Source organism: Schistocerca cancellata, chromosome 3, assembly GCF_023864275.1.
Source record: "Schistocerca cancellata isolate TAMUIC-IGC-003103 chromosome 3, iqSchCanc2.1, whole genome shotgun sequence".
NCBI lineage: Eukaryota > Metazoa > Arthropoda > Insecta > Orthoptera > Acrididae > Schistocerca > Schistocerca cancellata.
This window is the reverse complement of record NC_064628.1, coordinates 864,212,989-864,232,012: the sequence shown is the minus strand read 5'-3', so window position 1 is coordinate 864,232,012 and position 19,024 is coordinate 864,212,989. Positions and strand designations below refer to the sequence as shown.

General features: G+C 38.2%; 1 protein-coding gene across 1 annotated transcript in view; it reads right to left on the bottom strand.

Moving 5' to 3' along the window:
- Nucleotides 1–1,307: 1,307 nt before the first annotated feature.
- The window catches only part of LOC126175920 (serine/threonine-protein kinase SMG1), a 383,335-nt gene continuing 365,618 nt past the window's right edge, over nucleotides 1,308–19,024 (bottom strand). Inside the window, exons 51-55 of the mRNA XM_049922990.1 lie at nucleotides 18,382–18,542; nucleotides 18,122–18,284; nucleotides 7,865–8,035; nucleotides 6,914–7,020; nucleotides 1,308–3,850 (exon numbers count right to left, since the gene is read on the bottom strand). Coding sequence (XP_049778947.1) covers nucleotides 3,773–3,850; nucleotides 6,914–7,020; nucleotides 7,865–8,035; nucleotides 18,122–18,284; nucleotides 18,382–18,542 — 680 coding nt within the window. The 3' untranslated portion in view covers nucleotides 1,308–3,772. The remainder of the gene's footprint in view (nucleotides 3,851–6,913; nucleotides 7,021–7,864; nucleotides 8,036–18,121; nucleotides 18,285–18,381; nucleotides 18,543–19,024) is intronic.

Sequence of the window (19,024 nt, the reverse complement as noted above, 5' to 3'; positions counted from 1 at the left end):
CCAGGCAGCTGTCCACTGTGATGAATGGCCACTGCCAAGCTGTGGCCAACAGCAAAGTGGATCACCCTGTAGCACAAAATGCAGCTGAATGTAACATGGTTTAATTTAATGGCTGCTTTACAACTCTAACCATTTGGATCCTCTCCTCTGCCACCAGCTTTTCTGAACTGAGGAAATGAGAGCTATCTTTACGACACATTCTTTACTCCTAAAATTATCCCTGCCGCAACCTACAATAACCTACAGTCCTCACATCCTGCACACAAAGCTACTGTCTTTTCCCACTCATTGTGGTCGCTCCTCCCCCCAGCCTCCTGAAGTTGCGCCTGGCAGCCTTGTTTGTCACCTTATAGTCTCTGCATGCTCTGCCAGATAATGTTCTTTTCTCCCCCCACCTGTACTCTGCTATACCTCCCCCTTCCCTTGCCCCACTCTAGATTGCTTTGTGAAGAAAGCTTTCATCAAAAGCTTAGTGTGTAATTGTCTTTTCATTGTACCTGCCTGCAACTCAACATGTCATCTTTACGATGAGTAGCAATCTATCCTTTTTATAATTGTTGACATATCAAATTAACCAATACAAGAGTGTGTGTTTGAGTGTAATTACACTTTAACTAGCATTTTCTTTAAATACATAGCCAGGGACATCACAAACGCAACCAATTTGCTAAAAAGAGAAATTTTCTCCTCTATTTCAGTTGATGATTTAATTCTAGTTGGCCACTCTTCGCAGCCTCGGGAAGCAAGAAGTTTGTTTTATTTTGCAGCTTGTTATATACTATCATTTCTTTAAGCACTCTAGCCTTCTCTGTCAAGATTTTGTTACTTTATTGTGCTTTTTCTGATTATTTTACTATATTGTGTATTTTCTGAGAAGCTTCAAATAACACAGTGGATGCTAATGACTATGGTATCTTACATATCTAGTCTAAACAACAACATTGTCACAAATTTTCTTAGCAGAAGGAAGGAAGAGTAAGGTTTATGTTATGTTGATGATATGGTCATTAGAAATGGCATACAAACAGCTTCTTTTCAAAGGAATAGCCACAACTTTGGCTTTAAATGATAATACAAACCCACTTTCTGAGCAGAATTTTGAAGAAAATTAGATTAAAAAAAAAAAAAAAAAAAAAAGAGCTGTTAACAGATCACTAGCATTTATGTATTGCAAATATTTTTTTGCAATATTACAGTTTATTACAGTTCATGGACTGTCTTGAAGTACAAGAGTCACATGAGTTACTAAGTCTTGCAAAGTAAAATTTTACTTAAAGCAGGAAGTGCTAATTAATTTTATTCTAAAGGTTCTAAAAATATGACTTTAAAGTTTTAAGGATTAAGAGATAATGTTTATGCTCATCAAGCGTACAAAGTCTCACCTCATGGCACACACATGAATGTATGCTGTCAGAATTCTTGTGGTGGCTATACCAAGAAAATACATTTTCTCCTTAAATTTCGAAGTGTTCACAATAGTTTTCACTTCCGAACTTGGAATGGGAAAATGAGCTTAAATAAGAGTTAAATAAATACACAAATACATTTTTGAGATGATTATTTTATTAGAGCGGAGAATAAGAATTAACAGTATATATTCAAGCATCATTACCAATATTATTCTGTACATCATACAACCTGATGGACCAACACTGCTGGCATACCAACCCATTTCACTGGAAGTTTGTTTACCTCCCACAACATATAAACACATAACTAACCAATTTAATCTGCTTGCAATACTTCTTGGCAAAAAGATAAACAAAAAGATAAATTGCAGTACAACTAGGAAAATGAAAGTTTTATTTGTGGATGGGAAAAGATAAAGAACAAGGGAAATATGAATCTTGTATAATTGAAGCTTTTAAGTGGCACTTGCCCTTAATTTTGAATTCATTCCTGGTGAGACCAAAATATTGGAAACTAACATTGCTGAATGGAAATAGGGAAAATTATAATGTTTTAGCACAAAATATTTTAAAATAGGTTGTGACAAGCATTTCAAATGCGTAAATTTGTTGAGCTTACAGATATGCCCAACAGAAATCTGAATGTATACTTCTATAGAGCAACACATGAATAAATGTTCATCGTTCTTCATGTGTTATTTCAGATTTTGATCTTACTATACTGATAGCATGTAACAATTTATACATAAACCAATTTTTAAAAGTGTTATGATTTTTAATAATCCATACAACCTGAAGTTCTTTAAGGTTTACTGCTTGCAAAGATGAAATGTTTAATTATTCTGTATAAAAAAAAAGAAGAAGCATAGTTACGAAACATAGTTACGCAACTTTGAGTCAGTGACTGCTGGTGTAATTTTGTTCAAAAACATTAGTAATGATCCACTATACAATAAAGTTCACAGTACACAATTAACGAGTAAGGAAAAAAAATAATATTTAGTTGCAGAACTAACTTCATTAAAATATATCATTTTGTTCGACTTAAAATTGTGAAGAATGTTCAATGGTAATCAGCAACATATAAAAGTGAAAAATAAAATTGATTACCACTGTCAGAATAAACTATTTTCTGAATAGATGTTACACTTTCACAGTCAAATAATAAACTTAACACTGGATGTACAAAGAAATACACAAGTCATGGTTGGTTACCTTTTATTTGTCTGATATACTTGCAAAAGACAATTTTCTCCCATGCTAAGACTTGTGTTTTGTACCACAAAGAATGCAACATGCAAGCATGTGGTACATACTGAGCAGCTCTCAATTACAACAACTGATACACGTCTGGTCTGCCACCAAAAACTTCTTATTAATTTTCCTAATGTTCTCATAAAACATCCACAATGTTTCCTATTATATGTTAAAACAAAACTGAATCACAACTTGAGAAAGTAACACTGCTTATTACTCAAGTTATTGATTACTCATAAGTCTGCAACGAAATACGAAACTGAAAAACAGGTGTGCCAGGTTCGTGCAGTTGTTGCTGCTGAAGTGTGTGTACTGCTGCTTATAATGTATGAAACTTCAAATTTTTTAGGCTTCACTGCCAGAAGTTTCTCATGAAGCCCCTCCCTCCTATCCTACTGAGTTTTCGAACCCAGCCTCTTACATATAATGCGTGTTGTTACTTATCTTACTCAAAACCCACATTACAATTTAAGCTGTTTTACTGTGACATGGATAACAAGTAACTATTAGAGACATGTTCCCATGAATCACTATTAATAAAAAGGAAGCAATGTGATGTAAATACTAAAACAAACTGATTTATATGACAGGAGATATGATTTTGAACTATTCAAGTAACAATTCTGCTTTCACAATCCTAAAGCATATAAAACCGTAATCCCGAATACTCTATAAGAGAGAAATAAAATACCTTCTTTATGAACAATGAGAAACATTACAAAATAAGTTTAAGATTTTAATTCTTTTTTCCGAAAGGATCAATAATGATTATGTTGAAAGCTACTTCATGTAATACATCGGAAAATTTCATTAAAACACATTACATTACCTCCCTTGAATTGCGAGCGTTCACGCAAGCCAGAGTACTGATAAAATGACAGCCATGTCACAATTTACTGTGAAATGAGTAAGTTACAGCAGCTGATAAGGAGGGAGGGAGAAAGTAACTGTTGCTTTTATTTTTAAAGTTGAGACCGTAGTCTTATGGAAAGCAACTTTGCCTTTGAGTGCCCCCCCCTCCACGGTATCTTCCCGCCAGCTGGGGGGCGACGTGCGGAAGATTACATCTTCCAGTGGACTGAACCTGCCCATTCCCTTGCATTTCTTCAAACCCAAGGTGTCCAGCCCTCGTATAGCAGAGCCAAGTTCTTAAGGCACATTGCTTCTCGAATTACATAATCAACCTGAAACAAGGTGATATTTTGTAAACACAAAAGTTAAAAATCAGTTTAATTACAGAAGCTACACTAAAATCATTAGTGTCCGAAAGGAACAAAAGCCTACATCAGTGCACTCAGGTGGTAAACAATATAGGTTTTCCCAAGCTAAGCCAATTTCTAAACTAAAAAACAGATTATTTTGATCTTTATTATGAAAAGGATAGAGTGCTATTCACCATATAGCGGAGATGTTGAGTCGCAGATAGGCACACAACAAAAAGACTGTCAAACAGTTAAGCTTTGGCCAGAAGGCCTTTTCTCACTCACTCACACAGTGTTCATAAGATTGTCACTACTCCTCCCTGTATTTTTCATTGTTTGATTTTTTTTCTTTTTTTTCTTTTTTTTTCATAAAAGAAAACCTTAGATTTCTGTGTTATTCGAATTCAAAAATTTCCTTGAAGAATTTTTTGCCACATGTGAGAGCAAGTTTTATTTTCCTTGCTTTCATGCCCATAAATGAACTGTTTCGACTTTTCCATTGTTCAAGAAATAATGTTCAATCATAATGCTTTGTAACACAATTACTACATATAAATTTAGAATGCTTTATTATGAACTTCATTTACACAGAAATATGCAATCTACATTATTTTATCATTCAGGCATCTGTATTCTGGATCACATGTAACTATTTCAAAATACTTTGTGATTCTTAGTAATAACTAATCATTTCTGAATATGAAATGAATTTGCTTCTTGTTATAATACCAAATGAAGTGAAGATAAATTGCCCTACAGTAGAAGAAGATACATTTACACCAATAACAGAACCACTTTTTTGCATTTTTTTATGCTACGTACACTTTAGCATATTCTAGAACCAAAATTGTGGAGTAAGCACTCAGAGACCAGAAAAGGCAAACAAAGCCACAAAAGATACCTTTGTAAAAGTAACATATTAGGTGCTCCTAATTCTGCTGTAGTGCCTTTTAAGTCTGACTGACAAAATTAATGTCATTATAGAAATAGAGCAGAAAGACCTCTGACTCCGATTTTGTGTGTATACAGGTGGAGAGATTTGTGGCTAAACCATCAGCTAGATGATACCAAAACAGTGAAAATGAAACAATAGTTTTAGAACCATCTGTAAGGTATAAGCTCTTGTCCTCGAAAATGTTATCATTACAGCTGTCCATCAGCATTCTGTGCAATGCTATCTCATTTTAAGTATATGAGAAACTTCACAAAAACACTTTGAACTGGTGTCACATGAATGTAATTTCAATAGATATTGAGAACAATTGAGTATCAAACTAGAGTGTAGTTTGAAACTAGATACTCTTCATACTATGATCATTGTTAACTTGCAACAGGACACTGTGAGAGTGTTACTTTGCACTGAAACAAATGACCTGGATTCGAAGTCTGATCTACAAAAATAAATGTTCAAATGTGGATGCTTCGCTTACACGAATCCACAATAGACTGTTTCCGAAGCAGAATTTCAGAGTCACTTATAGCAAAAATGACTGAACATTTATTTCTGTCAACAAAGCAGTTCAACTATTTCAAGATTATCTCAGGATTCCACGAGTCCTCCTTCAGAATCCTTGGCATTTAGCTCACTTTTCCAAATTGATTTTCCCAAGTTATTTCCGATTTTCCAGACAAGTCGCCATCCACTTGCAAATCACAGTAATTTAAGTAGTAATTTGATAGTAGTAAGCAGAACATTGCACAACTTACATAGTAATTTAGTGTGTGACTTTGTTTAAACTACAAGCAAAGAAACTAACCAGTTGATTGTATACGAGTATGTATACTGATGTGACGACCTACAGTGGGGATATAAAAATGAAGCTGAAATAGTAAGCACATGAGACTATTTTATGACCACCAGCAAGTGAATGGCTGTGGTTGTAATGATTAAGCAGAGATATTTCTGTATATGCATTGTATAGGGGCATGTGAATCAAACACATTGAAAAAACATAACTGGATTTGATTTAGACCAGATGTTTACAGTATGGCGTATGTCAAAATGATAATTTCCCAATATGTAATCAGAGCTGTTCACATAAAAAATGTACACTGTTTCACTATGATGTACAGAAATATATTTAAGGACACCACACTGGCTGCCTGCTACAACAGAAACTGAAAATAGTGGCCTTAGCACATTTACATAGAAATCTGACTAACAGATGCAGAAAAACGGGGGAAAAGTTCAAATATGATGTATGATTAACAACAAAGTTATCACAAGTAAAGAACTAACACAACTGGACAATGTCTGAGTTTGAAGAACAGCAGAAATTTTGCCAAAAGCATTCACGTGAAGTGAATCCGGGAAACAAACCAGAGTCCAGTGTCTTAGCCATTCAATATCACATTCAGCTGCAAAAGTAGAATAGCTTACAAATAATGCTATGATAATAATATGATTAGGATTACAATACAAGCAAAAGTGTACTAGTAAGCCCTATACTGTGGTGCATAGGCATAGCTAAAAGAAAACTAAACCACAATAAGTTTTTGAGCTTTTCCTCATTCTGTGGCATTAGAATAAATCTTTAAATAATTCTGTGTAGTACTGACACTTATGAGTGGTCACTGGACAGGTGATACACATGTGCATGTGCTTGTGTTTTAACTGTACCATCTGTCATTCATTAGTGAGTGAGTTGTGGGCCGACTTTAATTTTTTTGTTTGCTAATAAATATTGAATGTGTGAGAACGGTTCACGAGTTGTGCCCGCATATTCAGCAAGTGAGAACATAATCTGAAAAAGGCAAGGTTCCAAATCAAAGAGTTCTGGCCCAGTATACAATTTTGATCCATCGGAAAGTTTCAGAACATTGCACACCCTGCTGTACACTGAAGGAATTGTTCAGGAAAATAGTACTGATTGTTTCAGTAATTATCACTGGAAACTTCTTTATATTTTGAGTGTGTGCATAACCAAATATGGAATATAGAGCAATGGAAACAAACATTGGGGGGTGGGGGGGAGGGGGGGGGATAGGAGATAGGAGGAAGGGTGAAATGTTCCACTTCAATTGAAGTCAGTCATTTCTCCTTACCTGTTCTTGAACAGAGGCTCTCTTGTTAGGGTCAGGATCTCTACCTTCCAGTTTCATACGTACTCTACGCCAGACTCCCAATGCATATGCATTTCTTTCTTGGACAGCTGCAAAAGAAGCATAATATATTATAACTCTTTATTCTGTTGCTTACTTAGTGGAGGAATTAGTTAAGCATAAATCACAGATAAGAAACTGATTTTTCCTTACAGTTTAATGAGGTGACTTGATACTGCTATCAGGAATATGAAGGTCTGTGTGTTTGCCCTCAGCAGTACAAATTTATTTTCTACTGGTTTTAGTCACAGTAACAATCTTCATAGAACGAAATGAAGCTGTACATTTTTATTGAAAGCATAGATTGCTACTCACCATTGTAGTAGAGATGTTGACTCGCATAAAGGCACAACAGAAAGACTGCTAAACATTTACGTGTGAGTGTGTTTTTTGTCTAATCCAGAAAAAGGCCTTATGACTGAAGGCTTACATGTTTAGCAGTCTCTTTGTGTATGTGCCTGCCTGCAACTCAAGATCTCCACCACACAGTGATCAGCAATCTATACTTCTCATAATCCTGTCATTATTCCATCCTGTTTTCCATTGATTGAAGCTGTATGTTAGACAGATACATAATTCAACTTTAAACTGAATACCATCTGCATTAAATTGTTTATAGTACCATGTATAACAGGTCGTGATTTTCATATCAGCAGGAAACTGACCTCACTATGTATAAACAGAATCACCATTAATGTAGTAACAAGAGGACTGAACCCTGCCAATACAATGCAAGCTTTCTCTTTGGTGAAATCAGTAGAAAATAAATAATAAATTTGTACAGATGATAGCAAACAGCCTTTCTTATTTGAAATTGCAACCATCAGCTGTATCCTTTCAATAACTTTGGCGATCTAATGTGATAGTAAGATCTATATAGGCAGTTCCGCTCACCTTTGCCTGTGTTTGGATCACGCCTGTGATTACTTGGAGCTTGTGGTATGCCTCTCTGGGGAGAAAAGCACAAGCTCTCTTGCCTCATCAGTGGAGGCCTCCGAGGCTTTGCTTCCTGGCCACCAGGCTTCAGTTGTTTTGAAAACTCAACTAACTGCCCATACACTTTTCCTGTAAACAAATCAACAATTTAACAGGTCAGGAACACACAAACAGAATCAGAACTCTTATCATCGGAAATTTTACAGTGTCTTAGGGGATCAGTACCACAGTACACAATATATCACACACAAGAAAAGTTGAAAGAGAGAGACACATTAATCATTGAAGAAGAAAGTTATTGGATAAAAAAAAAGATCAATTTGTAGGTTTGTACAGCTGCATAAGTGAAGCACGTCCAATGATTTGCTTTGTAGTGTCACAAAGTTGGTGACACCTGTACTCATACTCCAACAGCTTACACAGTCACAGTTAATGTCAAATTTTATTATTTTTTATTTTAAAAGATTATGAAAATTAACACACACACACACACACACACACACACACACACACACACACACACACACACAGAGACAGTGTGACTACACTGTTTCAGCACTACAGTGCAACTAGGATCAGGAGTTGTGTTGGATGGAAAGGGCAATGAGAGAAACTGGCAGAAAAGGGAAGTGTGAGTGGGGGATGAGGAAGGTGGCTAATGGCTGAGGGGGACAGGCAGCAGATGCATGGGTCAGGAATGCAGCATCAGTGAGGTCGTTCTGGCAGAAGGCATGGGAGTTGTGCATGTGATGATATGGAGGAATCGATTGGGAAGGGGCTACAGGGGGGGGGGGGGGGGGTGAGTACAGTGCATGTGAAGTTTGGGTCACAGAGCAAGGCAGGAGGTGAGTATGGGGGCAGGGCCTAATTGGCGGACACCAGAAGGATTACGTGATTGGAGGATGTGTTTCAAGACAACTCCCATACCCATAATTCACAGAAGTGATGTTGGGGGGGGGACCCAAATTGTACAGGTTGTGGAGCAACCACTGAAATTGAGCAAGTTTTACTCGGCAGTGCGTTCTGCCACTGGACGGTGAACTCTGCTCTGGACCACAGACTGGCTGTGGCCATTCATTTGGGTGGTCATAAAACACTGTGCAGAAATTGCAGCAGAACTGGTATATAAGAGGGTGGCAGCTTTCACAGGTAGGCCTGCCTCTGTTAGGATAGGATAAGCTCATGACAGGAAGGGGTGGGACATGCTAGGAGGGGGTGGGGGTGTGGAAGGTGGATGTAATGGTCAGGTGTTGAACCTGAGTCTTCCCTTCCTCTGGGGCATGAACCATGTGGTAAGGGTTTGGGAATACGTTTGGTGTAAGGATGTACTAGAATACTGTGTAGGCTCATGGGCAATGGGAATGCCACTTTGGGTGGGAGGGTGATCAGAATTCTTCTGGGTAGAATGTTCCCGATTTCCATATTCCTCCTGGCTTCAGACACTGCCCCATGATACTAAGGCAGGTGTGTGTGTGTGTGTGTGTGTGTGTGTGTGTGTGTGTGTGTGTGTGTGGTTTTTGATGACAGCTTCCATGTTTCATAGAGTTCTTGCAGCAACACAATTATATTTTGTCTCAAATTTTCAGTGACTTCCTCTGTTGTCACAGTTAGGATATTTCTGTAGGCCATTTAGTACTTTATTTAGTTGGTCAAATAAACACAATGGAGCAACGGGTCACAATGGAATGCCTTCTTTGTGAATTTCAAGCAAACCATACAGGCTTGGTGGACTAGGAGATCATGTTTGCCGAGTCTTTATCTCATTAATAGTGAGCTCCCAGGTTTTCAGCCAAGTTGTTGTTTCCATTTTCTGCATAATATTTTGATGACCAACCCAGCTGTCTTCTATGAGTTTTGCTATTATGTGTGCTCGCCGCCTCGACTTCAACCAGACGGCAAGCTATTGTTGATCTCCCGCCGCTATTTAAAGCAGAGTTCGGTTCCAGATATCCACTGCTCTCTTTTGTTTTATAGACCATGCACTGATACTCCATAAAACGCAAATTCCCCCTAATTCGGGTAATTGTAATGGTTTGTGAGGTTCCATGGTAGGCCCTGAGTGTTACTTAAATTTAAACATGTGTCCTTGTTTCTTAAGTTTTCCAACTTCTTTATTTTGACAAATTCCTCAATTATGCTGTCTCAGACATTGTGTTCGCACCATGATGTGACTCTCATGGTATTTTATGTTGTAATTATATTCGAGGCAGAGCTCAGTGACAGCTGATTTACTTGTTTATTTTAGTTAGGTGTGTCACTGATGTTCCTTGCATCTCTCCTCGATTGTTCTGAAAGTCACATTTGCATTGAATGCAATATACGCCTGGCTTTTGGAGACCATGACCATCTTCAACATTACAGAGAATACTTTTTACATTAATTGAAGGGAGCGAAATATACTGGACACCATTTTTCTGTAGGAGTCTACTGATCTTTCCAGATATTGGGCCAGTGTAAGGCAGGTAAGCGATCTTTGGCTTCTCTTCCTCAGTGCCATCCTCTTTGTTAGGTGTTCTCAATTTTAACTGCATCGCTTGTTCAGCTTGATGCTCTGAGTACCCATTTCTTCGGAACACCAGTAGGTGTTTTAATTCTCTGGTGAGGCTCTCCTTGTCTGAAACTGTTCAAGCTCTATGGACCAGAGTCTTCAACACCGAATTTCTTTGTGATCAATGGTGATGGCTTGAGGCATGGAGACAGAGGTCAATGTGTGTGTGTGTGTGTTTCCTATGTAATCTAAGATACTGAGGAAAGATAGTTGGCCCTCGCAGCACCAGAAGAAGATGGTTGGGTCGCTCATCAAAATATTGTGCAGCAAATAGAAACAACAACTCAGTTGAACACCAAGGAGCTCATTATTAATCACTCACTCTGGGAAAACCTGAGAGATCACTTTATCTCATTGTTTGGCATGCCAGAATTCTTCAGTAGCTTTGTTGTGATGAAGTGGGATCATGTTCCACAGTTTTGCATGGACTATCTTCCAAAACTTACAATGTTTCATAATGATATGCTGTAGCATTAAGGACAACTGTGGCATTTCCTTAGTCTGCAGGCAGCACAATTAAATACACACACTTCTCGTCCCCTCCCCTCTTAATATTTTACTTAGGTGGCTTGTTCTCACACCCGCATTATTTAGTTTGCTACAATGACATTCTTGAAAATAGACATAAATCCAGAATGCTATGGAAATACTGCAGCTGTCACTATTTGCTGCCAAGTATATCTTAAGATAGATGAAACTAGGATCTTTATAAGAAAATCCTTACCACTATTTGATCCATATTATTAGAAATAACCAAACAAGGAAAGACTGGCAAAAACTAAAATCCAGTATATTTAGATAAGGAATTGCTGCTTTTATGACCTAAATCTTCGTATGTCCCTTAATTATTTAACAAATTGTTGTACAAGGAAAAAATTATGAATGGCGCTAAAATATTTTCCTCCTTAATTTCGATCACGAACACAACACACGGTTACCATAATTTAGTTTTTACTGTATTTATCTGAATGTAAGCGACAGCCAAAAAATGAGACTCTAAATTCAAGGGGGGGAAATTTTGTGGGCACACTTCAACATCGAAACAAAGTTGGTTCATTCTAACATGAGATACCAATTAGGTAGAATGAATGAAGTTACAGCTACAATAGTTGGGTTCAAGTTGTAAGCACAGTCAAGCTTAACCAAGGTGTCTTTTAGATTAATTTACTCTTTCACCACTTAAAACTACATACATTATGTGATCAAAAGTATCCGGACACCTGGCTGAAAATGACTTACAATTTCATGGTGCCCTCCATCAGCAATGCTGGAATTCAAAATGGTGTTGCCCTACCATTAAGGCCCGTCCACACGCAACGATCTGTCTGCACAAATGTCTGCGCACATAACATCTGTGCAGACAGATCGTTGCGTGTGGACAGAAGATTTGCACCAACCTGAGGTGTGTGCAAACCTGGAAGTTGGAGTTGGAGGTTTGAGCGAAACCTCTCAAATCTGTGGGTTCAAACCACATCTGCGCAGACAAGTTGGAGTGTGTGGACAGGAGATCGCCGCAAATCTGGCGCAAAACAGCTGTTTGCTCAGTCTAGTGTTTGTATTTGTGTGCATAGGGCATTAAAATGGCTGATACTCGTCAGTGTTCTCGAGAGTTTGTAAGTGAGTTCATTGAAATATACAGAAACCACCCATGTTTGTGGAAGATTAAAAGTAAAGAATATAGTGACCGAGACAAAAAGACAGCAGCATACAACGCTCTAATTGAAAAATTGCGGGCAGTTGACGCCTCGGCAAACAGAGAAACGGTAATAAAAAAATTATTTCGTTGCGAACTGGCAAAATAATTTGCAGGTGGATGTCGAAACTTGTAATTATCTCTTAAAGCTTGTAACCCCTCATATTATGAGAAAAATACTTGTATGGGAAGGGCAATTTCTCCCCATGAACGGCTGGCGGTAACATTAAAATTCCTAGCAACAGGAAGGAGCTACAAGGATTTGGAATTTTCTTCTGCAATATCGAAACAAGCATTGAGTGAAATAATACCCAATACATGTGAAGCTATTTACACTTTCCTGAAGGATGAGTTCATGAAGGCAAGTCAAGTAAATTAAGCCTGTCAGCGAACTGTTTACCGAGTTATCCAAAGTTCAGAAATCTAGAAGGTCTGGTGTAGGAGTAGATCAAGTATACCAGCCAACGTTATGGTATTTTGATCTGCTTGGCTTTCTTAGTGATCAAGAAACGCCAAGACCAAGCAGCAATACAATTGAAGGTGAAACTGGAGTATCAATGTGCGAGGAAATGGAACACGAGGTAATGTAAAAGAAAACAGGTTCGCCCTGCAACTCTCGCAGTAAATTTACGTGAGAAAACTGATTTCGCTTTAGCAGCCACCGTCTACACCATTTTGACCGCTTTCTCTGTTTCCTGCGGTTGGTCTGAATGTTTTTTGCAACACAAGTTGCGAACACAGACCACAACAGAACTTACTTCATTTCTGTATTTCAAAATAACTGAATTAAATTTTGACGTTTACGGGGAGCGTAGTCGCTTGCCACTGATATTTCTTTTCTACACTGACAGATGGCGGGCGAGTAGTAGATTGGGGTTTATGTCGTGTGAACACACCACATTTGCAGCGATCTTTTGCATGTACAGACATCTGCGCCGATGTCTGCGCAGACAGATCGTTGCGTGTGGACCGGGCTTTAGCCTTGATGACAGCTGCCGCTCTCGCAGGCATATGTTCAATCAGGTGCTGGAGTTTCTTGGGGAATAGCACCCAATTCTTTATAGAGTGCTGCACTGAGGAGAGGTATTGATGTTGGTCGGTGAGGCCTGGCACCAAGTCAGCACTCCAAAAAATCCCAAATGTGTTCTATAGGATTCAGGTCATGATTTTGTGTACGCCAATCCATTACAGGGATGTTATTGTCATGTAACCACTACAACACAGGCCATGCATTAAGAACAGGTGCTAGATCATGTTGAAAGAGGCAATCGCCATTCCCGAACTGCTCTTCAACAGTGGGAAGCAAGAAGGTGCTTAAAACATCAATGTAGGCCCGTGCTGTGATAGTGCCACGCAAAACAACAAGGGGTGCAAGCCCCCTCCATGAAAAACACAACCACACCATAACACCACCACCTCTGAATGTTACTGTTGGCACTACACACGCTGTCACATGACATTCACCAGGCATACACCATACCGACACCCTGCCATCAGATCACTACATTGTGTACTGTGATTCGTCACTCAACGCAACATTTTTCCACTGTTCAATCATCCGCCATCTATGCTCCTTACACGAAGCGAGGCGTTGTTTGGCATTTACCGGTGTGATGTGTGGCTTATAAACAGCCACTAGGCCATGAAATCCAAGTTTTCTCACCTCCCTCCTAACTATCATAGTACTTGCAGTGGATACTGATGCATTTTGGAATTCCTGTCTGATGGTCTGGATAGATGTCTGCCTATTACACAGTATGACCCTCTTCAACTGTCGGCTGTATCTGTCAGTCAACAGACGAGGTCGGCCTGTACGCTTTTGTGCTGTACGTGTCCCTTCACGTATCCATCTCACTATCACATCAGAAACAGTGGACCTAGGGATGTTCAGCAGTGTGGAATCTCACACACGGACGTATGACGCAAGTAACACCCAATCTGGCAATAGGTAGCAGCACGATGCACCTAATATGAAAAACATTATGTTTTTGGGGGTGTCCAGATACTTTTGATTACATAGTGCAACTTGTCTGTACAGAATATATAGTAATAGAACATTTTAAAAATCAATACCAACAGTCAGCTGTCATGCTCCATTTCTGACTGTATCGCTATCCAGCACAAGAATTATGTCAACATAAACATTACGTGATATGTGCATTATTCTGTGTTTGCCATTATCTCACTAGAGTTTGTTGGGTGGACAAGATTTAAATGAAGAACATGGAAGGATACAGTGTGTAATGTTTACATTCGTAGGGTGAAGAGTGTACAGGATTCACGACTGATAGGATCCATCTCTTGTCACGGGTAGGAAAACATCCAAAACGTCGTCCATACTGACCTACACACAGGCTTGCAAATCAAATTTTCGTAGTTAACTTTAAATGTATGGCTTGCAACATATACAAAATAAGAATGACAAAACTGAGAAATTAACAGTGGAAATATAAAACACAATTTTATTATGTTTATAATACAAATTTTACAAAATGTTTAAATATCAATTTGATAATTCTGAAATCATCATTTGATTCCTTGTTGCTCAGTTCTTTGTACAGAGAATCATCCTCCATACCATCTAGTACATTTGATATGTAACATTTTTAAATACCTGTTGCACAGTCCAATTTGGAAAACACTTCCATGCATCACCAATCCACTGGCACACTTATACCAAATTTTCACATTTTACATATCCTGCTGGTGTTGGTTGTCTGTCTTTTTTCGAAAGCCAGTCTGTGTAAATGTGTTTAAACTTGTCCTTGAATGGTTGATCCAAACAGGTGTCAAGTGGTTGCTGAATTGACATCCTTCCTGGAATTACTGTCACGTCCGTTTTGCTTTCTAATAATTTTCGTTTTACTGCAGGTCTTGTATGGGCTGCATATGCATCTAACACCAGTACTCTGAGTAAATCAAGTATTCTGTCAGGACAACACTGCCATACATGCCTAATCCATTCCAGCACCATATCCTCCAAAAACCACTCACTTTCATTTGCTTGCACAATTACAGTTTTTGGAAACACTTCAGATTTCGGTAAAGTATTTTGTTTGAAAACTATGACTGTGCAAGCAAGCTTGACATACATCTATTGTTTTTCATTCCCTGATATGTGAACACTTATATTATTTTTATCTTTCTCTGGCTTCAACTGTACAATCTGGCAGCATGTCAAAATATATGGGAGTTTCATCAGCACCCCTTTCCGGCCAAAAAGATACTGGTTTTCAGTGTGCTGCCTAATTATGAAGTGCTGAAATTCCACAAGTTTCTTTGTAATTTTTTGGCAGCTTCTGTGCATTCAAAGTTCACCTCTGAAGTGAAAAGTCCCAGCACTTCATAAAAAGACCAATCCAGTTGAGGCTAACCTTAAAATTTTAGATTTTTTTGCATTCTAGCAATTTCATGTGCCTTCATTTTTAAAATAAAATTTCAGCGTTCAAAGCCAGGCATTTCTGATGCTGTTCCTTAACCCTTTTGCAGTCAGCCGATTTGGAGTGGTGTGTGCTAAAAATGTCATGCGTATTTATACTGTTTTGCTACATTCTGTTTAAATTACCATATATCATACAGTGTTCATTTTTAAAATATGAAAAAATTACCACTTATCCATAGAAGTATGTAGAATATTATGGCTTACACAGATTATCATAATGTTTCAAATGAATGTGATTGTGACAGTCCAAATAAAATACATTTTTTTTTTAATATTATAAATTTGACTGATTCCATATATCCAACACTGTGCTTCAATTTAAGAAGGCTAACTACAGTTCATAGAATCTACACACATTTGTGAGTAAAATGACCTGAGGGTGATGAAATTTGTGTTATTATTTAGAAAGATGATTATTTATTTGAAGAGAACATTACAGAATTTCCGTGTCTACAGTATGACTTAGCATTTGTGTTTAGGAAAACATTCACCATGCTACCCCTTATTGCATCTATTGCAAACAGTTCTTGACCTTTTCCTTCCCTCACTACTACACACACACCATCTTGACTCTCTCTCCTCTGGAAGTTTTCTCAAACCCGAAGAACCACGAGGATCATCAGTTGCAAATACTGTAATAGGGAAGTGTGACATTTAGTGCCAACTAGACTCTCATTAATACTAAGTTGTTCATGAGGTGTGTAATGACGTCTAAATATATTATTAGCATGATGTACCAATGGCTGGTACCTGACATGTGTCATAATCAGGATGGCCTGGTGCTGGACATTTCTGACTATCCACAAGATGAAAGAATTTCATAAAATGCCTAAATCGGTGGGCAGAAAACATTTTGCCAAACCAGGAAATGTCTGTGAAGGTTTTGTGTTCCAGTATGAGAGCATTGTGGGCCTTTTATTGTGTCCCATATTTAGTAAGCAAGCAATAAAACCTCTCACCTCAGTACTTGTCACATTCTTCCATTTCCCATACGGTTTGGACAATGTAGCATGTTTAATTACAAACTTTAGCTGACCGATTTGTTTCAGTTACAATAAGCTGCAGCAACGTTGTAGTAAAGAATAGATTGAAATATTCTATTACATGAGATCCTGCTTGGCGGCATATGTTTTGGTCCTCGCAGTTCTTGAAATGGATGTGGTAATGGCTGTAGTGTTTCAGGCGCAATTACTTCAGTGTATTGTACATCTTAGATTTCGTCTTCACTTTCGTTCACAATATTGTCAAGTACATCACTGTCACTTTCTGAACTGTTACTACTTTCACACACTGTATCACTAGTACATTCTAAAAGTTCACAAATTTCTTCGTCGGTAAGCCCTCTGCTGTGGCCTGGTGTAGGTCGCATTTTTCACAATAAGCGGAGAAAATAAACTGTAAATGCTTAACGTGAAGAAAAACACGCAGAAACAATGATAAATAACAGTACTGCGCAAAAAGAAGAACGTAGAATGCAATAACGGAATGTAAACATGCACTGTGAAACACATCAATAAACATATGATGCAAAAGCGGAATAATCAAAGGCTAATATTTCACAGAAACGATGATCAATTGTCGATAGCTATCGACCTACACATAGCTCGAGTCAAAGAGCATCTGTAATCAGCATGCCAACACCATCTAGCGCCCGATTCTGTAAGATAAACAAGACGATGGAGAGTACCGACAAATCGGCACCCTGACAGTATTAGCAACAGTAGGGGGTGACGATAGATCGTTACCTTGACATTCAAAGGGTTAAACTCACTTCAAGAGCACAAATCGGCCACATTTTGGCCCACTAAAGGCTTTCCTGCTACTGGAACTTTACATAATTTGTCTCTTGGCAATGGCCATCATCTGACATTGCTTTCATCAGTTCCATACTGCAGACCTGCAGCACAATTAGAACTTTCTTTTTTTTTTTTTTTTTTGCAAAAGAAGTAACTTTCTTCTTCAGGCACAAAAAATGAAAGCACTTCATTATGGTTCACTAACACAAAAACTTCACAAACTTCGGTGAAACAATATGTGAAATTAGAGTGAGCCACAGCTTACTAACTTATGCAACAAACCTAAAGCCTTATGCTTTGTTGATATTTTTATAAAATTTATTTTTGTTGCTACAAATATTCGAAAGGCTGCCAAATCATAAAATGAGCAATACTGAACTTCTGGATATATTAAAATTCTATAGAGAGAGAATTAGACTTGTCTTCCACCTTCTTTTTTTAATAATGCAGAAGTTTTGGCACCAGTATTTAGCCTTGCACCTGCGTAGCACTGCTCACATTTGACGGCAAAATCTAATTTTGGCGGCTCCTAGTGCCATTTTTCAAACTTGGCATTTGCTTTGCACTTGACTAAGTTCCAGGCTTGGTTTTGGATCCCAAAAACAAAACAAAAAATGGTATGTCCTTAAAATGGACACTTACTTTCAGTGGTATGCTATAGCATGCAACACATGTATTTAATTAATTTCTACCAGCTAAAACATAAATTTTTGAGTCATTCCCAAGATTAACTTACCTATTTTCTCTCCAAAGTAGTCAATTTCTTCTTTTGCTTGCAAAACTCTCTCAACAGTGAAATCATCTTTTGATAAATCCTTCACAAAATTGGTGAACTGCTCCAAGAAATATCGATAATTTGCCAAATAGTCATTTAAACCAACCAGAGGGCAATCATCAAACTGCAAACACACAGAACAGATGTTAATAAGAACACCGTTTGTATTTGGTCAAAAACCATGTAATGAGAAATCCACAAGGACTATCTTTGCAACATACCTTTGTCATTGACCTCATTAAACTACGGACATCCTGCATTAGTTTCAGGTGGACTGTTTGAAGTTCCCTAACTGATAGAAGTTTTCCTTTTACTGTCTCTTGAGTTTTAAGAACAGTTTCCTGAAGAAGGCTTATCTGTTCCTGCAATGACTTTGCCTTATCTGGAAGTGTTTCAAAAATGTAATATTATACAAGGTTATGGAAACAGAAAACAGAGCAAATGGATATATAGGGAAACATTCCACGTGGGAAAAATGTATCTAAAAACAAAGATGATGAGACTTACCAAACAAAAGCGCTGGCAGATCGATAGACACACAAACATACACACAAAATTCGAGCTTTCGCAACCCCTGGTTGCTTCGTCAGGAAAGAGGGAAGGAGAGGGAAAAATGAAAGGATGTGGGTTTTAAGGGAGAGGGTAAGGAGTCATTCCAGTCCCGGGAGCGGAAAGACTTATCTTAGAAGTTGAGCCCTGGTGGGTAACGGGAAGAGCAGATATAATGAAGGGCAAGTTCCCATCTCCAGAGTTCTGACAGGTTGGTGTTAGTGGGAAGTATCCAGATAACCCAGACGGTGTAACACTGTGCCAAGATGTGCTGGCCGTGCACCAAGGCATGTTTAGCCACAGGGTGATCCTCAT